General features: G+C 42.9%; 1 protein-coding gene across 1 annotated transcript; it reads left to right on the top strand.

The window, feature by feature from the left end:
• The first annotated feature begins 497 nt into the window (after window positions 1–497).
• ccdc18 (coiled-coil domain containing 18) lies at window positions 498–15,622 on the top strand. The gene is made up of 25 exons (XM_069685092.1): window positions 498–581; window positions 1,221–1,382; window positions 1,615–1,721; window positions 1,980–2,108; window positions 2,306–2,402; window positions 2,493–2,614; window positions 2,732–3,011; window positions 3,235–3,322; window positions 3,699–3,916; window positions 4,223–4,333; window positions 4,416–4,547; window positions 4,770–4,904; window positions 5,029–5,106; window positions 5,231–5,347; window positions 5,439–5,606; window positions 7,792–7,922; window positions 8,689–8,852; window positions 8,969–9,182; window positions 10,134–10,233; window positions 10,374–10,511; window positions 11,159–11,299; window positions 11,469–11,606; window positions 12,207–12,629; window positions 13,253–13,972; window positions 15,354–15,622. The coding sequence occupies exons 2-25, from the start codon at window positions 1,251–1,253 to the stop codon at window positions 15,372–15,374; spliced, it is 4,104 nt and encodes a 1,367-aa protein (XP_069541193.1). The 5' UTR covers window positions 498–581; window positions 1,221–1,250; the 3' UTR covers window positions 15,375–15,622.
• Window positions 15,623–18,053: the final 2,431 nt, after the last annotated feature.

Raw genomic sequence — 18,053 nt, forward strand, 5'->3', positions numbered from 1 at the left:
CCACAGACAGCCTGGTCTTATCCAATCATAAAACGTGTTGTTAGAATGTGGGCGGAACTAAAATTACAAATCATTTTGCTGCCTTCCTTGCCTTCGTTACATGTACAGTGGGTAACCTGGAAGTTTTGTTCCACTTGAAATATCAAATACATATTTAAAGCTTTCATAGTGCCAGGGCGACAAAAATCAATACACAACTCAACGTTGCCTCTTCGCCGGTTTGATAGCCTTTGCTCTTAAAACAACGATAATGTTAACTGTTGACTAGCTAGCCACCTGTCGATACTACGAGCATCTTTGTTTACGTTCAGCTAGCGTAGCTATGCTAGCTGCTCGTTCAATACTTTACATTATATCGTTGAGTTAGTTATCGTTGTTCTATACCTTACGAAAATTCACATAAACTGGAAATATGGCTTGAACAACTTAAAGCTAACACGTTAGTTGATTAGCTGAAGTTAATGTGTACTCATTGATCTAATGTTTGAGAACGAGAAGAGTTTAACCGAAGATGTGGCCAGTTTAAGGAGTCTGCTAAGGTTGACGGAGCTCAGTTTGCACGGGTTGGGACAGAAGCTGAGGTAAGCTCACTGCATGACATGAACACAGTCACTACAGCCACTACCTGAGGAAATTACAAATATTTAGTAACATGCTGTTTGACCCCTCATCCAGCCATTTCTATGTACACCTTCTACAGTCAGGTTGAAGGACATGATGACAGGGTTTTATTTAGGAGACAACCTAAATTTTGATAGAAAGATTTGCTGTACATCAACATCTCAAATGCTTAAAACGGTTATATGTTGAGGTGCAGAGAACAGATTCTTCTTCCGTCTCCGTAAATCAGTGTCGATAGATGAATTGATTTTTGTTATTCATTCAAAGCACCTCTGTAGGACATTAGATAAACTGCAGAATGTATTTACATAGGTTCATTACATAAGTAGCAATAAATGATGGGGATGATGGGAAATGTGCTCTGTACCACAGTTGCTGTGTTTGTTAGAGAAAGAGACATTTCGATTTAATGTTTACACTGATGATCCATTTTACAGTACGCTGTAAATGTTATATAAACCCTTTATGCAAGAAGAATTGATTATAAAAGGACCAGGGTAACATCATAAATATAAAGCTACAATTCAAATAGAACAGAAGAGAATACATCCCTCTCACAAACCTCTCATCCACATCTGTGTTTTTACCCCCTGGATCAGTCTGCGTCGGTGAAAGCCCCGTCAGTAGAAATGGAACCCGTTTCTTCGAGGAGAAAGGCAGGCTATGTGCGTCAGGAGAACGCCTGTCTGACCTTACAGGATGAGCAACTCATCAGTGATCTTGATGCTAGGCAGTATGAATTGTCCTCCTTCAAGTCACAGGTATGCCACCTATCCCACAACAGATGAGTTTTGTAATGTGCTCTGATGCTCAAACACTGTATCTTTTGTTCATCTCTGTGTGCTGCAAATGAGAACAGTATCTGCTATGTTTCAGTGTTTTTTTTCTCCACTTGAAATGTCAAACTAAACATTGGAATTATGAAATTAAAAATCTGTTTTGTAAGCAGAAACTGTATTTGAATGATAGTGCTCTGTGTGTTTTCTTCTTGAGGTCGGTCCCAGGGGCTCCAGGGTCAGGGTTAAAAACAATGTTGCAGTCATGAGGGAGGAGATCCATCAGCTGCAAGCAGAGCTGGAGGCTCAAGCCAAAGATCTAAAGTAACCGCATGATGCTAACTAATTTTTTACGTTATTACATTGGGAATTACACACTTAGTTTACATTTCATAGTAAATCGATGTTAAGATTATGTAATGTGCTGAACTTGAACTGTTATCCTTTTGTGCGTTGAGGAGGCTTGATTGTGGCTTTTTAATGATTTGGCTTTTACATTTTTTCTCGTTGCTGTTACACCATTACCTCTTGGTTAACCTTGCTTTGATATTCAAACAACCTGTCCCTGTCTGTGTTTCTCAGGGCAGCAGAGCTGAGTGCTGAGTGTAGCCAGGAAGCAGCAGCTCACAGTGGCATAGTTGTGGAGAATCTAACTGAGGAGCTGAGTGCGCTCCGAGAAGAGCTGGACAACAAGGCAGCACTTTGCAAACGGTGACGCTTCACATGAACACAATATTGGATCATCTTTGCCTTATAGTTTAGTTTGTTTCTAAATATATACCATATTTTAAATGGTATTCAACTAAATGAACTAAGTGGTAACTGGTGTTGCAAATTATTATTATTACCTTAACAATTTTGATAGGTTTAATTATTTAAGTACTCATGTTCTGCCTTTTCACTTACAGGGCGGAGCATCAAAGGAACCAAGCACTACAAAATGCAGAAAAACTCAGAGAAGCCTTTAAAGAATATAAGGCCACCGTTTCCATTAAACTTCAGATGGTGAATGGGATTAATAATTAATACATGTCTATTTACACCTTTCCAGTTTTATGCCTATGCCAAAAAAATGTTTCCATTTGTATTTTGAAGGTGATGGAGAGTGAAAACAAACTAAAAGAAAGTCTGATTGAGTGCGACAGAGAGAAAGAGGAGTTGGACATGAAGTTCTCTGTGTTGAAGCGAGAGAAGCTGGACCAGAGCCAAACAATTAGGTACCCACATGAGATTAATTGTCCCATATGATTCATTCTGTTCATATTTTAATATTTGAATGCAGAAACTGAATGTATCAGAGAATTACATTATCTTCCCTCTTGTCTGATTCCCAGCCAGCTGAGGGAGGAGGTGAGGCAGGCCCAGTCCGCCTATGCCGGGCTCCAGGCTCAGCTGGGGGAGGCCGGACAAAAGGCCTTACACCTGGAGCAGAGGCTCAAGGAGCAGGTAGAAAAATGCAGGGAGCTGGCCTCCCTGCGCAAGGCGCTGGAAGACCTGCAGACCCTGAACCAGAGTCAGGAGCAGAGGGTGGCCCAGAGCCACAGCGATGCTCAGCAGAGCCAGGCGGAGCTTGCAAATCTGGAGAACATACTGTCCCTGCTTCACCTACGAGAGGTGGAGAGAAACTTATACACACAATCACATTGTCCTTTGTGTTCCCATGTCACATGTTTTTTAAAGTATCCCAAATGTTAGACCTGAGGGATTGTTACATCAAAAGTTTATTTGTTTCTGGTTTTGGTTCTGCAGTAATTGTCTAAAACATGTTGCCACATTTATCACAGATCTTGTGAAGGGGGTTGTTTGTTTGCCGATGTCATGTGATTCTTAAATTTAGATTGCTGTGGGGCCGATGTGCATCAGGCCCTGTATGTTGCCCCCTGTGGACTATTCAGGAACTGCACACCTGCTGAAGCCAAAGCCAGGTTTGATTCCAACATCCCATTCCATGTTAACTACTCCTGTTTACACTGATGTAACCTCTTATTCTGTAACTCACGCCCTTGTTTTATACAGTCTCCTGCATTTCATTTTATACAGGTTGTTTCTACCCATATTTCTTGTTAAATTATTTATAATGAAACTTAATACTGTCAGAATCAGAGACTTATTTTGCCTCCATTTGAAGTGTGTGCATAGGTGTCTTTGTCCAATAGTTACATTTAGGTTTTAGGCTTGTCAATAAACAATTTTAATCTTTCATTCTTTAGTTATTTAGTTAGTTGCATCAAAAATAAATTACAGAAAAAAAGCGTTCTAACCCTAACAGAAGGTTTTTTCCCCTGTTCACTCTCCCTGCAGGTGAAGGGTACCAACAGCTGCTGCGAGCGCTGCAGTCGCTGGAAGCCGAGCGAACCAAACAGAACGGGCTGGTCGAGCGGCTTCAGGAGCGTCTGAGCAGAGCCCAGGAGGAGATCTCCTCCCTGCAGAGCTCCATGGCCCAGAGAGCCTCTCACTACCAGAGCCTCCACACGGAGCTGCTGGACAAAGTCAGCCAAGCCACGGACACGGAGAAGGAGGTGCCCTCTCTGATCTTCTCTTTCAATGTTCCCGTTTGGAATTATTTCTCCCTTTGATCATCCAAATGTTCTGCTTGAAATTAACATTCCTCCTCCTTCTCAACTGTGTAATTATTATGTAATATATATATTACTGCTGATAGCACTAGCGCTGATAATTAATGTATAATTGTCACTGTATATGTACACTAATATATATCCTTAATGCACTATAAATTACATTATAAAAAGCCTGAAAGCTAATTATTTATACTTACAAACTGATGCAATACTCACTGTTAGTTTTTTATCTCTATTTTCCTTCAGTTGAAAAGAAAAAGTTCTCGTGCTGCTGCGCTGGAGAAACAGTTGCAGGAGAAAACGTCAGCCTACAGTCAGGCTGCTTTGACCAACACTGAGCTGGAGAATCAACTACTGGTACTGCCTGCAAATCCACAAATCCACCATTAAAATCCCTATAGAATCTATTTTGTTTTATCTTTTCTTTATTTAATTGCAGGAGAAAAGCAGCACCCTTCAGCACTACCAGTCACTGATGACCAAAAAGCAGAGGGAGTACCAGCAGTCTTTGGAGAAGTGTAAAAAGTCTCACTCTCAACAGTTCAACGAGCAACAGCACAGAATAGAAATGGTGAACTGCAACTTCATCTTTCCCCCTCATTTGACCTCAAATCTATTTAACCAGCCTTTGTTTTGCCAGCTCATTCGTGTCAAGTGGTATTTAGGTTCACTTGCACCCAAAAACTGTTAGAAGAAGAAGCTGTAGACAATTTCCACTCCGTTACTAAGACAACATCACCAGTCAATCTGACATTTCTTTGGTGTAGTAACAGTATTATTTTCTCTCCTGCAGTTGCAGCTGTCTGTGGAGGAGGCTCAGTCTCGGGTGTTGGAGATGGAGCAGGAGCTGAGCACGCTTCAGAGGGAGCGAGACGAGGCTCAGGAAGCAGCTCTCCTGCTGCAGAGTACTGTGGACCAACTCACACAGGTCAGGACACATTTTAGAGCATGTAGGACTGTTTCAGGGTTTCCACAATGTGGAACCAGCCCAGACTTGAGTTAAATGCACAACAGCGATAACATTGAAAATATACGCATTGATTTATTTACAGCAGAAGCAGGTTGAAGGAAGACACAGCGAGGAGTTACTGCAGAGTTTCAAAGAGCAGGCAGCTCAGTCCGCCACCAAGGTTTGTACAAACACCTGGTTACCTTAGACAAACACAAATAACTTACATTTAACTGTACAGAAACATCATGAAGTCCAACATAACCACAAGTATGCACTATACATGACTTCTGTTTGCACATCAGGTGTGTGAGCTGCAGTCATCTCTGTCAGCGTGCAGAGAGGAGCTGAGCTTATACCTGCAGCAGATGGAGGAAGTGAAGCAGAACTATCAGACTGACCTGCAGAAGAACAACGAAAAGGTACAATGAAAGAGTCCTTCAAACATTGTCTCGGTTTGCAAGAGAATTTGTAAGCACGCTGATCCTGTTCCCTGTCCCTCTCACTCCTCAGGTGTCCTCTCTGCAGGAGAAGCTCCACAGTGCCACCCTGGACTGCCAGAGCTCCAGTGAACAGAACCTGCAGCTGCAGCTGTCTCTGCAGCAGCAGCAGACCATGCTGACTGAGAGCAACACTCACATCTCTGAACTGGAGGAGAGTCAGAGCAAGCTGCAGACACAGGTAGGACAGCTTAACAAAAATGTGCATTGAAATATATACAAACCACTGTAGAGTATTAAAGTATTAAATTCACTAAAGGATTGTGTGGCTTTTGTGGCCGCTAAACCTGTGCAAATGACACAAAAAGACTTGCAGCACTCACAGGGGGTTGGATGCACCCCAAAGTGCACTGCATTCAACAAATCCACCTTTTGTGTGATCAAAAAATTTATTTGTCTGTAAAAACAATCTGTGAATAATATTTAGTTATTATTATTATAATCTGGAGACCAATCAGTCCGGGGCTGTGCGAGGCTCAACCCCGGCACATGCGCACACTTTGTCCACATGTGTAGAGACGATCTGGAGTCGTTACGCAGGCCGGGGCTTATTATACGGACAAGCTGCTGTTGCGCGGTCATTTAAAAAGAGGAAGCTGCGTTAAAGACAGCGAACTAGTAAACACCTGTCGAGTCTGGACTTTACAATAAACTGTTCCAAGAGCTGCCCCCTCCTCTCCCTGCCCATCATCGATCTGTGCATGGAGTTTAGATCCGTCAGTTTGCGCTCAACTAACATCTGTGAGCGCAGCTCTGCGCAGCAATCAGACGCTAAACAAGAGCAAACTGCACGGATCTGCAAAACTTCATGAGCGTGTTTGCGCCTCAGTATCATCAGTGCAATTTGCTTTGTGAAACAGACCTCGAGACGGAGCAGATAGCGGGGGGAAATGATGCGCAATTTATGGATTTATCAGCGGGTGAATCGATTGTTTTTATTTCAACTATATGCTGTACAGACCTTCACAGGCTCAGTTACTGTACTGCGAAAAAGACAGCAATCAAGACAGTATTTGCAACAAGATAATCCAGAAACAGCTTTTAAAGATTCAAAGCTCAAGGATCAACAGAAAAGGATATCATCCAGGAATTTCTTTTTGTAGATGCACATTTTTTCCAACTTATTTCTTGTGCTGTGCATTAGTTAGTGATCAGTTGTGCTATTTACACATATATTAAGGAAAATACACAATCTGAGCTCAGTATAAACTGGGATAATAAACCTCTTAGAAATCGGATTTTAAACTGGAGGCCCCTGTGCACCACACGGCTGTGATTTAGTAATAATAGTGTTGCCTATAGACTCCCATACTTTCTGTCTGTTGTGCCTCAGTGGTGTAAACAGTGTTACCAAATACTTTTCAGGCCATGGGTTATCATCTATTTGCCTCACGGTGAATGTGAGACCTTGAGGCAATTTCCTCTTTCTGTATTGGTCACACAGTGTTTCATGTTGCGCCACCATGAGGCAAGCTCCCTTTCAAAATAAAAGTTTAAAACCTAAAACAGCAAGTCTGTTTTAGATTGATTGACTGGTTAGATGTCCCACTTTGGGTAAAAGCATAAGCCAAATTAATGTAGTAATGTGTAACTTGGATTTTTAATGAATTATATTATTATATTGTTGTTATATTTTGGTATATTTGCTTATAGTGTCTTAAGTGTTGAAGGGAAGTTCAGCAGAGTGTCTTGCTTCAGCGGAGTGAACAGTAGGTCTGGTCTCACCAAGTCGGTTCTCTCTTCTCATGTTAAGGCGTAGTCGCAGTTTACATAATCAATTTCCAATAGGTTGGGGCAAGCTTTATCACTGGTCTCTTACACTGATGCACATCAGGCTGACTGGCTTTAAGTGGCAACACAAACTCTTTTTGAAACGTTTCTTAGAATTGCTTCTGAGAAGTTGATTTATTACAATAAAAAATCCAATTTAGTTGTTCTTTTAAATCTTTTCTTCTTAGCAAAGATTAAACATTTTTATCAAAGCTTTATTTGCATTTGCAAACAGAAGGACATAAAGTGCGTAAGACAGACAAAAGTGTGGCTGTACTCTCACAGGCAGACATGCAAACTCGGTCATAAACCCTGCACATATCACAAAACTGTGCTAAATTTGCAGTGTTGCTTGAGGTTTGAGCCTCTTAATTCTTTTATAGTTCAGCACATTTTAGCTTGTGATACCATCTGTCCTCACAAAGAACAGAGCACAATGGTGCCCATTCAGAGACTGTAAAGTTTAGAAACTCTGTACATAAGGGACTGATCTGGTTAAATGACATGATCAGAGTTTTTCTTGTGATCTCTGTGATTCCCTGTTTATTTAAATTGATTCTGAAAGTATAGATTCCTGATGCTGTGTCCGTCTGTAGGTGTCGAGTCTGGAGCAGCAGCTGGAACGAGCCCGGGCCGCTCTGCAGGCTGAGGTGAGGGACAGAGAGCAGGAGGTGCAGGAGAAAGACAAGTACCTGCAGGAGATGAACCAGCTCTCTGAATCTGTCGGGTAAAAACACCTGTTCACACAGAGACACTCACATTAGCCTCTCTGAAGTTAACATCTAATTGGGCGATAGTCATTTAAAGTTTCACATTCAATACCAAATATTTAGAAATGAGTTATTTGGTGATTGTTATGTAATATCTCCTATTAATAGTGTTGTTTCCCATCATTCACTGCTGCAGCTATTTAAAGCAGTTTGTATGGGGCTTTTTCCGGGACTATTTTCTGACAGAAAATCCGTTTAAGTTCTTTTTCTTGTTGACCTGCAGCAACGACCTCAGTCTTATGATTACACCACATCCAATATGTCTGCAGGCCTGAAGCAGGCCTCCCCTCCTCCCCCCTCCCCTTCATCCATGAACATGTGTATATAAATGTGGATCTTGCTCAGGACGGGGGAGTCTGAAGCCTCATGTATCAGGAGTTGTTTCATTCTGCAGAGCTGCTGCTTAGTTTGGGACATTTTAAAAGCTCCAAAGCTGATGGTTGTTTGATCGTGCCATCAGAGGCACGCTTGTGTATCTCAGTTTAGTTACTCTAACAGTTCTGGAGAGATTTACTCTTTTCCAAATCCACGATGGGGGCCGTGCTCACGTTAAGGTGAGGAAAAGGATGCGTTGAATTCAATGTGTTTAATGCTTTATGCCTATTACTGCTATTTCTGCAGCATGCCTCCCCTTTATTTACAGCAGAATAATATTGTTTGATTTATTTAAGGACTTAATGCCTTTACAAATGTACTCATTTTTATTTGATGTGTTTCCTGAAGCCATCTGACATCGGAGATGAAAGAGTGTCGAGGGGAGCTGGTGTCTAAGGAGTCGGAGCTGAAGCGCCTGAGGAGAGACGTCACCATCAAGACGTCTCACATCAGCTGCATAGAGGAAACCCTGCAACACATAACGAGCCAGCTCGAAAAGAAGAGTGACATGGGTACGTTACTGTTTCAGATTTCAGTCTCCGTTAGTTAACTTTAAATTGTTTTCCATCCTCCTCCCTTACTCGCTTGCTTTCTCTTAACTTTCATCCCTTCTTCTCTCCCCTCGTAGTGGTGGATCTGGAGGAAAAGCTCCACCGCTGTGAGGCCGACCGGCTAAACAGCGTCTGGCAGGTCCAGCTCCTGGAGGAACAGCTTCAGGATGTGCGTCGAGAGTTGGCCGACACTCTGGAGCAACTGCAGACTCTGAAAGACGTTCTGCAGAGAACCCAAACCACTGCTGACGAGCGGCAAGAGAAGGTGGAAAAACTGACTTTCCAGCTTAGGTGAGGAAACGCTGTCATGTGAGATTTCCTTCTGCACACAGGGACGAGCCCTCAGACGGAGACCACGAGCTGTTGCTCAGATAAGATCCTCCGCTGTACTGGACTCTTTGAACAATACCCCCATTTTACAACGTATCTTGCACGCACCTTCAGTCACACACGCACAGTCAGGGAGCCTGTTTTTGTTCCAGTGTCCCATTTAAGGTCTCCCACTTGTACGCCTTCTCGTGTCACTTTTTCAATGATGTTATTTTGTACATTTTTAATAAGCTGTTTGAGATCCTCTGTAATGTGCATTTCTTATATTATGATTTTTTTGTTATTTTCTTTATTAGCCAAGGTGGAACCTATGCAATGTGTCATGTGATTTGTTTGTGATTTACACATATTCCCTGCTCTGTGATGTTATAGTTATCTATTTAAAATGTACTGATGGGACAGATAAAAACTGTGAAACACACTGTGTGCAGATATTGTACATCAAGCACTCAACCGGACTGTGTGAAAGACGAACATAGCAGGATGCTACATGTTTCAATTCATGGGTATTTAGTCCTTTAATCCGGCCCTCACTTCCTTCCCTGAGGTGTCTCTCAGAGCACAGTGAGCGCAGTCATTGTTAGAAACATGTACACGCTTGATACAGAAAAACGCCCTTTAAAAAAGAACATTGTGCTTCAAGTAACAGATAATAAGCCTCGTACCGCACAATAAGGCACTGAAATGTCAGATTGTAAACACTAAAAACAAAAGGTCAATCTAAAAATGTTCAACAATAAACTCTTCTAAAAAAAGACTAAATCAAATCCTACATCGGCCACAAATCCGGCACAGTTTTAGCCTCTCCTGTTCCTTCAGATCACGTAGTTGGTGCATTTTTTAAATAAAGGTTCATAAAAAGGTGTATGGTGAACTAGTTAGTAAAGGGTGTGTGTGTTTGTGTCTTCACAGTGAGACCCAGAGGGAGTTGGAGGAAAGAACTCACGAGGTTTTAGACATGGACAGTGCTCTGAAGGAAAGACAGGGGGAGCTCCAGCAGCGAGCACAGCTGGTACAAAACACACACAAACATGTTCCAGTGTATTTGCAGAATATTGTTTGGCTGCAGCCTCTTACTTATTATTTTGTTTGTTTGTTTTATTTTTTTTTTTCCTTCACCCCCTGGCCGTGCTGCCGTCGCGTCGTCCTCAGCTGGCCCAGCTGGATGTCGCCATCAGAGATCACAAGCAGGAGATGGAGAGGAAGGTGGAGTCTGTGCAGCAGAGCCTGGAGGCCAGAGAGAGAGAGCTGAGAGACACACAGAGGGAGCTCGCAGACAGAAACACCAAGGTCAGGAACAGGCACAGAATAAGAGGATCGTACCAGTGAGAAACTGTTTGAACATGCCACCAATCAGACTTATGAGGCTTTTCAAGTAGAACCGCTGAGAAAAACAACTTAAAGTTCTCCTATGAATATTTACACCCTTTAGAGAAGGAGAAGCTGAACTGCTCTGGATGACAACATGCGTCTGATTAAGTTACCGCATCGACAGCGAGTGTTCACGAGAAGTTTCATCAAACTTTAATTTGATTGAACAAAAAATGAACATGTTAGATACAGAATGGAAGCTTTATATTAGATAATCCATCCATCCATCGATTATCTATTCCGACTTATCTATTATCTATACCGGGCGAGAGGCAGGGCACACACTGGACTTATCACCTGTCAATCACAGGGCTGACACATAGAGACAGACATAGAGACTTTCTTCTGATGTCAATCTCTTTAATACGCGCTAATTTGGTTCAGAGCAGTTTATAGAATTAATAAATGAATTCACAGTCTTGCCTGATATGAGATGTGTTATAATTTGATGATTAAACTGTGTGCTGCTGATAAAAGTATGTGTGTGTGTTTGATTATGTGCGTGGGTGTGTGTCTATTTGTGTGTGTGTGTGTGTGTGTGTGTGTGTGTGTGTGTGTGGTGTTAGGAGTCCAAGGAGCTCGGCCTGCAGCTGCGTGTGTGTCACCAGAAAGTTCAGACTTTGCTGCAGGAGCTTGAAGAAACTCGACATGAGTGTGAGGTTTTGAGAAAAGAGCTGGACGCCACCAAACTGCAGAACAAAGAGAAGGTGAAGTCAAAGAGCTATTAATTATAGTTAAATCTCTTATGTTTAAATGTAGTGAAGGTAGTTGTAGGAACAACTGGAAACAAGGGTAAAGATCTGAGTAGCTCAGACGCAGATCATTGTTCTGTGCGTCTGCTACATCCACTAACCTGTCTGTGCTGTGTCTTTGCAGGAGGTTGATCTGCACAGCCTGGAGGAGGAGCTGACTCTGAAGGAGGCTCGCTGGCTGCAGCTGCAGGCCGGGCTGCAGAGCACCGTCGCCTCTTTGGAGCAGGAGCTGGAGCAGGAAAGGGAGCAGCACAGCAAGGAGGTACAGGAGCTGCTGAGGCTTCACGACTGGTGTCACCCTCCATCAGTCTGACAAAATAGAGACAATCGAACACAGCACATATCAGTTTATAGTCTCTAAAGTGATCTTTGTGCAGGTTTCAAATGCTCTGCATGACTTGGCTGTTTGCTAAGCCTCAGATCAAACCTAATTCGACCACCTACCATCATACTGTTATTACAATCATGTGTCACCACTTGTTCTGCAGAACGCCTCGGCTGAAACGCTTTCTGTCTGTGTCTGTGGATCTACGTAAAAACATCTTGTGGGTTTCTGGTTTGCCCTTTAAATTCGTCGCTGTCATTCCGTCTTCCTGTCTGATTTCTTTTCCTCTTTTTCACGCGTCAACAGCTCCGTGTAAGTTCCTCCTTTTCTCCATTTTCAGTTTCTCTTCTTATTTCATCATCCCTCCAACTCACAGCTGATTACATTTTGATTCCTGCTCATATTTGTGAAGTTTTTATTGGTTTACCTCCTTGCCCTCCTTGTCCTTGTCCTGCTACAACCTCAGCATATCCGCTGCTGAGAGGGAATCCAAGACAAGAATGATCTCATATTCTTTTTTCCTCCCTCCCTCTCCAGCTGGAGTCCGTGCAGCAGACTCGAGGCCAGCTCCTCAAGGTCTCTGAGCAGATCTCCTCCACCATGCGCACCTCCCAGGACCAGCTCGCAGCTCAACTGCAGCAGAGCCAGAACCAGCTCGAGCAGGCCAAGGCTGAGTGCAATCAGACCAAAACTCAGCTAGACCAAACCAAGACTGAGCTTGACCTCGCCCGAAACCAACTCAGTCACCTCAAAACGCAGAGAGATCAGACTCAGACCCAGCTGGAGCAAAGCAGGATGCTTTACGAGCAGACCAGAGCCCAGAACAGTCACCTCCACGTGCAGCTGGAGCAGCTCAGCGTGCAGTTTAATCAAGCCCGAGTCCAGGCCGCACAGCTCCAGAGCCAGCTGCAGGCGTCTGAGAGGAACATGGAGACGTCCAGCGAGTCTCTGCTCATCAAGGTACACTTCTTTAGAACTCTGAGTGTAATAAAAGTGGCATTATGTACGATGATATCAGGTATCTAAGACTCTATGACCACATTTCTAGTAGGTTATTTGTTATTTTACCATTTTAATTCTACTTTATTATCTATATTATTTAGGCAACTTCTCAAGTGATATCTGATCACCTTCCCTTTTTCCCAACACACACAAATACACACCTGAAAATGTTTACCCTCACTTACCAGCCTGCCCCAGCCTGCGCTGACTTTCTTCATGGGAAGAAAATTAAAGAACCTGTTTTTTTTAATTACTTGAGGAGGCGTGTTATATAGCGTGAAATAGCTTATACAACGATCATCATCGAAACCAACATGATAACGTAACCGAATAACATCTGCGCCAACCAGTTCCACTTAAAACAACAGCTACATTAAACAGGAGGGATCCTGTGACTATCAGTGTGGCGGTCTTTAGCAGTAACGATGTGGGATTGTCAGAAGAACAGGTACAGAAGGGGTAGAGCGAATCAATCTTGCATAAAAGAAAGATTGAAAGACAGATAAAAGTAACAAAAAGTAAAGTCTCTGTTTGGGAAGCTCTGATATTAAATCAAAGTTTGTGTCCTCGTCTTCCTGCAGGAGTCTGAGGTGACGCGTCTCCAGGCCAGGATCTCCAGTCTGGAGCGAGCTGCTGACCGCCAGAATCTGTACAATCCCTCTCTCTCCCTTCCTGCTGTGTTCTCCTCAGAGAGCTCCTCCTCGGCCAACTCCCCTCACACCTCCCCCAAAAAGCCTCAGACCACTGTCCCCTCTTCCAACCACGCTCTCTCAACACGCCTCCTCTCCCCAACACACGCACAAACTGCCTTATCGCCCCCTCCTCACTCACACCTTCCACCCACTTCAGCCCCACATCCATCTAACCAAACATGCGACTGGCTGCAGAGCAGCAGCATCGACTCCTCTCTGGATCTCCCTCCGAGCCTGAAGGCCACTCTGAGGGAGGCTTTGAGCAAGCGGCAGTGGGAGTCCTCCTCCCCCTCTGTCTCCTCTCTCTCCTCGGACACAGCGGACCACAGCTGGCAGGGCCTCGCTGCCGCAGACGCCACTGTGACCTCTGACCTTTCCTTCAACCCCCTCACATACATGCTGGACAAGCAGGACGACAGAGAGGAGGAGCAGACGAGCGAGTCGAGGAGGGAGTCTGTGAGCACTCTGGTGGCTGAGGAGGAGGAGGTGGATATGAGTTCACTGACGGGGATGCTGAGGTTTGTTAATCAGACGTTAGCGATGCAGGAGGACGCGTCTTTGTGGAGCTCCACAGGGATTTCAAAGGCAGGATGCAGCCTCACACTGCAGGTAACAACCACACCTCTGTCTGATTATTGATGCAACTATTAATCAGTTAAAAATTAAGTTTAAGCATCTGTGAGGAACTTTTATTCTGGCGGGTAGGAGGACCAAAAAGTAAGTTTAATAACTTTCTTGTCCTGTACTTGTGTAAGACTACATACTACATAAAGACTACATAAATCTCATCATGCTTCCTGTCTAAAGAACAGTTCACTGTGAAACTGTGTAAACAAAAGCACTTCCTGTCTGCTTGCTGTAAATCTCTTTGTCTGGCTCATACCCAGCGGCAGCGAAACAGGCATTAAAAATAACTCTAGAAACAATCAATCTTTGCTTTTGTCGGTCATATAGAGGAATCCGATTTAAAATTAGTTTGTTTTAAACCACTTAAAACTCCTCACTGTTAATTTAATCTGAAACTATTTAGACAGTGGATGATTTAGTCCCAGCTTCTTCAGTATAAAAGAGAGAAAAGCAGAATCCTCATGTCATTGTAAATTTAAATCTTTTGGTTGAAGACTGTCGGTCAGACAAACTAAGTAATAATAATAAGTTCTATTTATAACTATTCTTTTATTATACATTTTATTGACTGAACACAAAGCGCCTGATTCACCAAAGGATTGCGCTGCTTTTGCGCCCGCTAAACCTGTGCAAATGACACAAAAAGACTCTGCCTTATTCTCCAAGCACACGCAGAGGGCTGAATGCACCCCAAAGTGCGCTGCAGAGCAAACAGCGTCTCTGCTCCAGTGCTGTTTGAATTTAAATGAGTCATTATGCAGACACTCAGGGTAAATTTGACCCCTTTCTATGCAAATGAACCTTGTGGCAAGAAGCACCTAATTCACAAACAGCAGCACGAACAGCACCGCGCAGTTAGAGTGAAAATATAACCGTCTGCAGAGAGCTGGTGGTAAATGCGGTGCAGTGTTATAAGGGCTGTCACGCTCTGAGTTTACACTGATCATGACGACAATTCAACCTTTGTGTGTTCAAAAAATGTATTCGTCTATAAAAACAATCTGTGTATAATATATTGTCATTATTATTATGATCAAGAGATCAATCGGTCTGGAGCTGTGCGAGGCTGCTGTTGCTCGTTTAAAGAAACTAGTGAACTCCTGTCGAGTCTGGAATTTACAATAAAGTGTTAAAAGAGCTGCCCCCTCCTCTTCCGGCTCATCATCGATCTGTAGAAGGAGCTGAGCTCTGTCAGACTGGAGCTCAGTTAATGCCTGAGAGTGCAGCACGGCACAGCAGAGAGTGGAGGTGCAGACAGCTTCTCATTTCACGGCCTCTAATATAGAAATCAGTCTGAGCCATAGATGTATTTACAGATTAGTGTTTGTGTGTCGCTGATGCACGTTTCCCTTTTCTTTTTCAGAGAGACATGAAGGAGACATGAAGCTGTGTTGCCAAAGAGACCCCAAAGAAGAGAAGAGCTGTTTCAGTGCGGTTATCCCTGTTGGTCATCTAACACAGTCCTCCATCCCTTACTGAGTCTGTCCCTGTGTAACTGAAATCATCGCCCATCAGGGAAAAGATTTCACTAGTTTAGATGCACACGAAATGATCTACTGTGATGTTTAATTCAGTATAAATGTAGCATGTGTATATTCCATGTTGTATCTATGAGTATTTATATATTTTTACATAAGCTAAGTGAATAAAACGTTTTTATACAAGTATTTTTCCTTTCTTTGCCTTTGTTGTGTTTGGTTCGTGTTCCTCTGTGATTCTCGGTTATTCTCCTGAGACGTGGAAAGCTCGTCTCTCGCTAACATCTGTCTGGATGTTCCCATGCTGTTGGAGGCTGTTGGAGACTCACGGAGGCTGTGGGCTCGTGTTTCCAGAACAACTGGCAGCTTCCCGACCAAGGGAGGAATGTTTGGCTCAGGAGCGTGGAGGGGGTCGAGCTGATTCTAATACAGACTGAAGCCGGTTAAATTGGAATTGGCACTCTGGATGTGGATTACATAACACAAACATTTAGCCAAACAGAGTTTGACTCCCGTAGCCTGTTTGTACTTGTCAGAGTTTTAGCTTTTGAACGAGTTTATAGATAGATAAAATAAAGTTATCCTCTGTTGTTTGACATATTTAAAAAGTATTTGTGACACTTTTCTGTTGCTAATCCGATCTGTACAACACTGCTATCTGCAGGATGTAACCTGAGGGGTCAGGGGGCCACAAAGTCTGTGTTAGGGGACTTTTATCAACATATCTGATTGGAAAGTCAAGCGGTTTCTCAGTCACAAGGACATCTGTCCAAAACCTGGTTGATTTCCCTTTTCCTCTCTTTTCATTACTTATAGCTAAAGATTTATGCCACTTTCATGTTCATTATTTTAATATGAAGTTACAGCAAGCAGCAAGTTAGCTTAGCTTTGCATAAAAAAAACTGGAAACAAGGGGAAACAGCTGGCCTGGGTCTGTCAAACCGTCAAAGCTCTAAAGTTGTCCACTGGTTGTTTGGCAACCTCACAGTGGAAACAAAGACTGCAGGAAGTCACTGCACCCAGCAAGAAAACAGCCTGATACAGTGCATCACCCCCAGTAACACCACACATTTTAATATTTACACTCATGTTCTTGTACAGATTTAACAAACAAGATATAACGTGTTGTTTGAGCTGCAGAGGTGCTGGTTTGTGTGTTCTGTTACATTGAGAAAAAGCCAGGCTAGCTGTTTCCCCCTGTTTTAAGTCTTTATGCTAAGCTAAGCTAAATTATTGCATAATGTTACCTCCAGCCAGAGAGAAAACCAACGTTTTATATAATCAATATAATGTTTTATTTATACATACATTCTTCCTTCAACCGCTCTGCTAAGTAATCAGTCTAAGACCTCTACAGATTTGAGCTCATGAATACAGCAGAAGGACAGAAATAAGTCTCAGCTGTGAGTTTAATTTAGTTACAGATGATACAAAGTGTTTGCTCTGGCAGGCAGACCATCAGTGGACCTGCTGAACGTGACGAATGTCACTGAGTGATTTCCTGTCTACACACGAGCCGGGCTGTTCATATTTACTTTGTTTACCACAGGGCTCTATGGTTATAGGTGGTTTTCTCTTTCTATGTGTGTGTTTGTGTGTGATAGAGGGTTTATGGCTGTGTGTGTGTGTGTTGCCACGGGAGACAAAAAAGACCGCAAACCGGCCTTCGTGTCCTTCACTCTCATGAGGCGGGGGTCAGATGTCTTTCCAGTGCTGACGGACAATCTCCGTCTTCATGTTCTGTTTTTCTCATGCAGAGTTTCTATGAGAAGTTGCTCTTCACTTTGGAGGATGTGGTTCACTCAGTGGTTAATTGCATGCCATGAAGCTGTGCTCTAGTTCCTTCATGAAACTTCCTAAGTACAATCTGTCTCCCCAACAGTCTGGACTGTTCTGCCATATTAGATGTTTTTCTCACAAAAAACGCAGTTCTCACTTTAGTGTGGAATCAGCTGATGAGATTTCAGTCACATGGTTTCTGAGTTAAACCCACTTTCCCCCCCTGACTTTCTTTAGATAACATCATAAGACTCTCTACTCTGGATCTCCCTTAACGAAATGTTCAGATACTTTATTAAGTTTTAAATATCATGGAGAGACTCCAAGTTAGAACTTTAAAGACTCCATAAAATAGCTGCAAGTCTCCAAAAAGACTTGGACTGTATTCAATAGATCTTTAAATAATGTTAGAATATCTCCACAAATGCTTGTGCACATCACTTTTTCTATATTTATTTGAGGTTTATTGCGCAATAGAAACAATAAACATAATGTTTCCCCTCAGAAAACCTCCAATGTTTCATCAATGATACTGTGAGTCAATGCTGAAGAGAACAAACTAGTGTTCCTGTTTCCTGGTCTGCCTCTAAGCAGTCCCTCAGTGTAACCCGTGCTTAATGGTGGGATTATTTTCAATGATAATTCTGAGCACCTGATAAATTTAAGTGTAATATTCAGCCTCTTTTAGCCAAGTTTTTAATCTCCTCGAGCTTGAAATGCTCCACTAAGCCCACCAGCTGGCCCTTGTTTGGTGCTGGTAGTGTACAGTGGGATTTCATCTGAAATTAGCTTTAATGGCGTTTAAA

This window comes from Semicossyphus pulcher, unplaced genomic scaffold (genome assembly GCF_022749685.1).
Source record: "Semicossyphus pulcher isolate SPU_LCO1_2020_fin unplaced genomic scaffold, fSemPul1.0.p SCAF_7, whole genome shotgun sequence".
NCBI classification, from domain to species: domain Eukaryota; kingdom Metazoa; phylum Chordata; class Actinopteri; order Labriformes; family Labridae; genus Semicossyphus; species Semicossyphus pulcher.

Bases quoted from the DNA above. Each gene is read 5' to 3' on its own strand.
- ccdc18 (XM_069685092.1), top strand. From the start codon at position 1,251: ATGGAACCCGTTTCTTCGAGGAGAAAGGCAGGCTATGTGCGTCAGGAG. The intron at 5,348-5,438 runs GTACAATGAAAG...CTCACTCCTCAG, and splicing joins TGCAGAAGAACAACGAAAAG to GTGTCCTCTCTGCAGGAGAA. The intron at 12,630-13,252 runs GTACACTTCTTT...GTCTTCCTGCAG, and splicing joins GCGAGTCTCTGCTCATCAAG to GAGTCTGAGGTGACGCGTCT.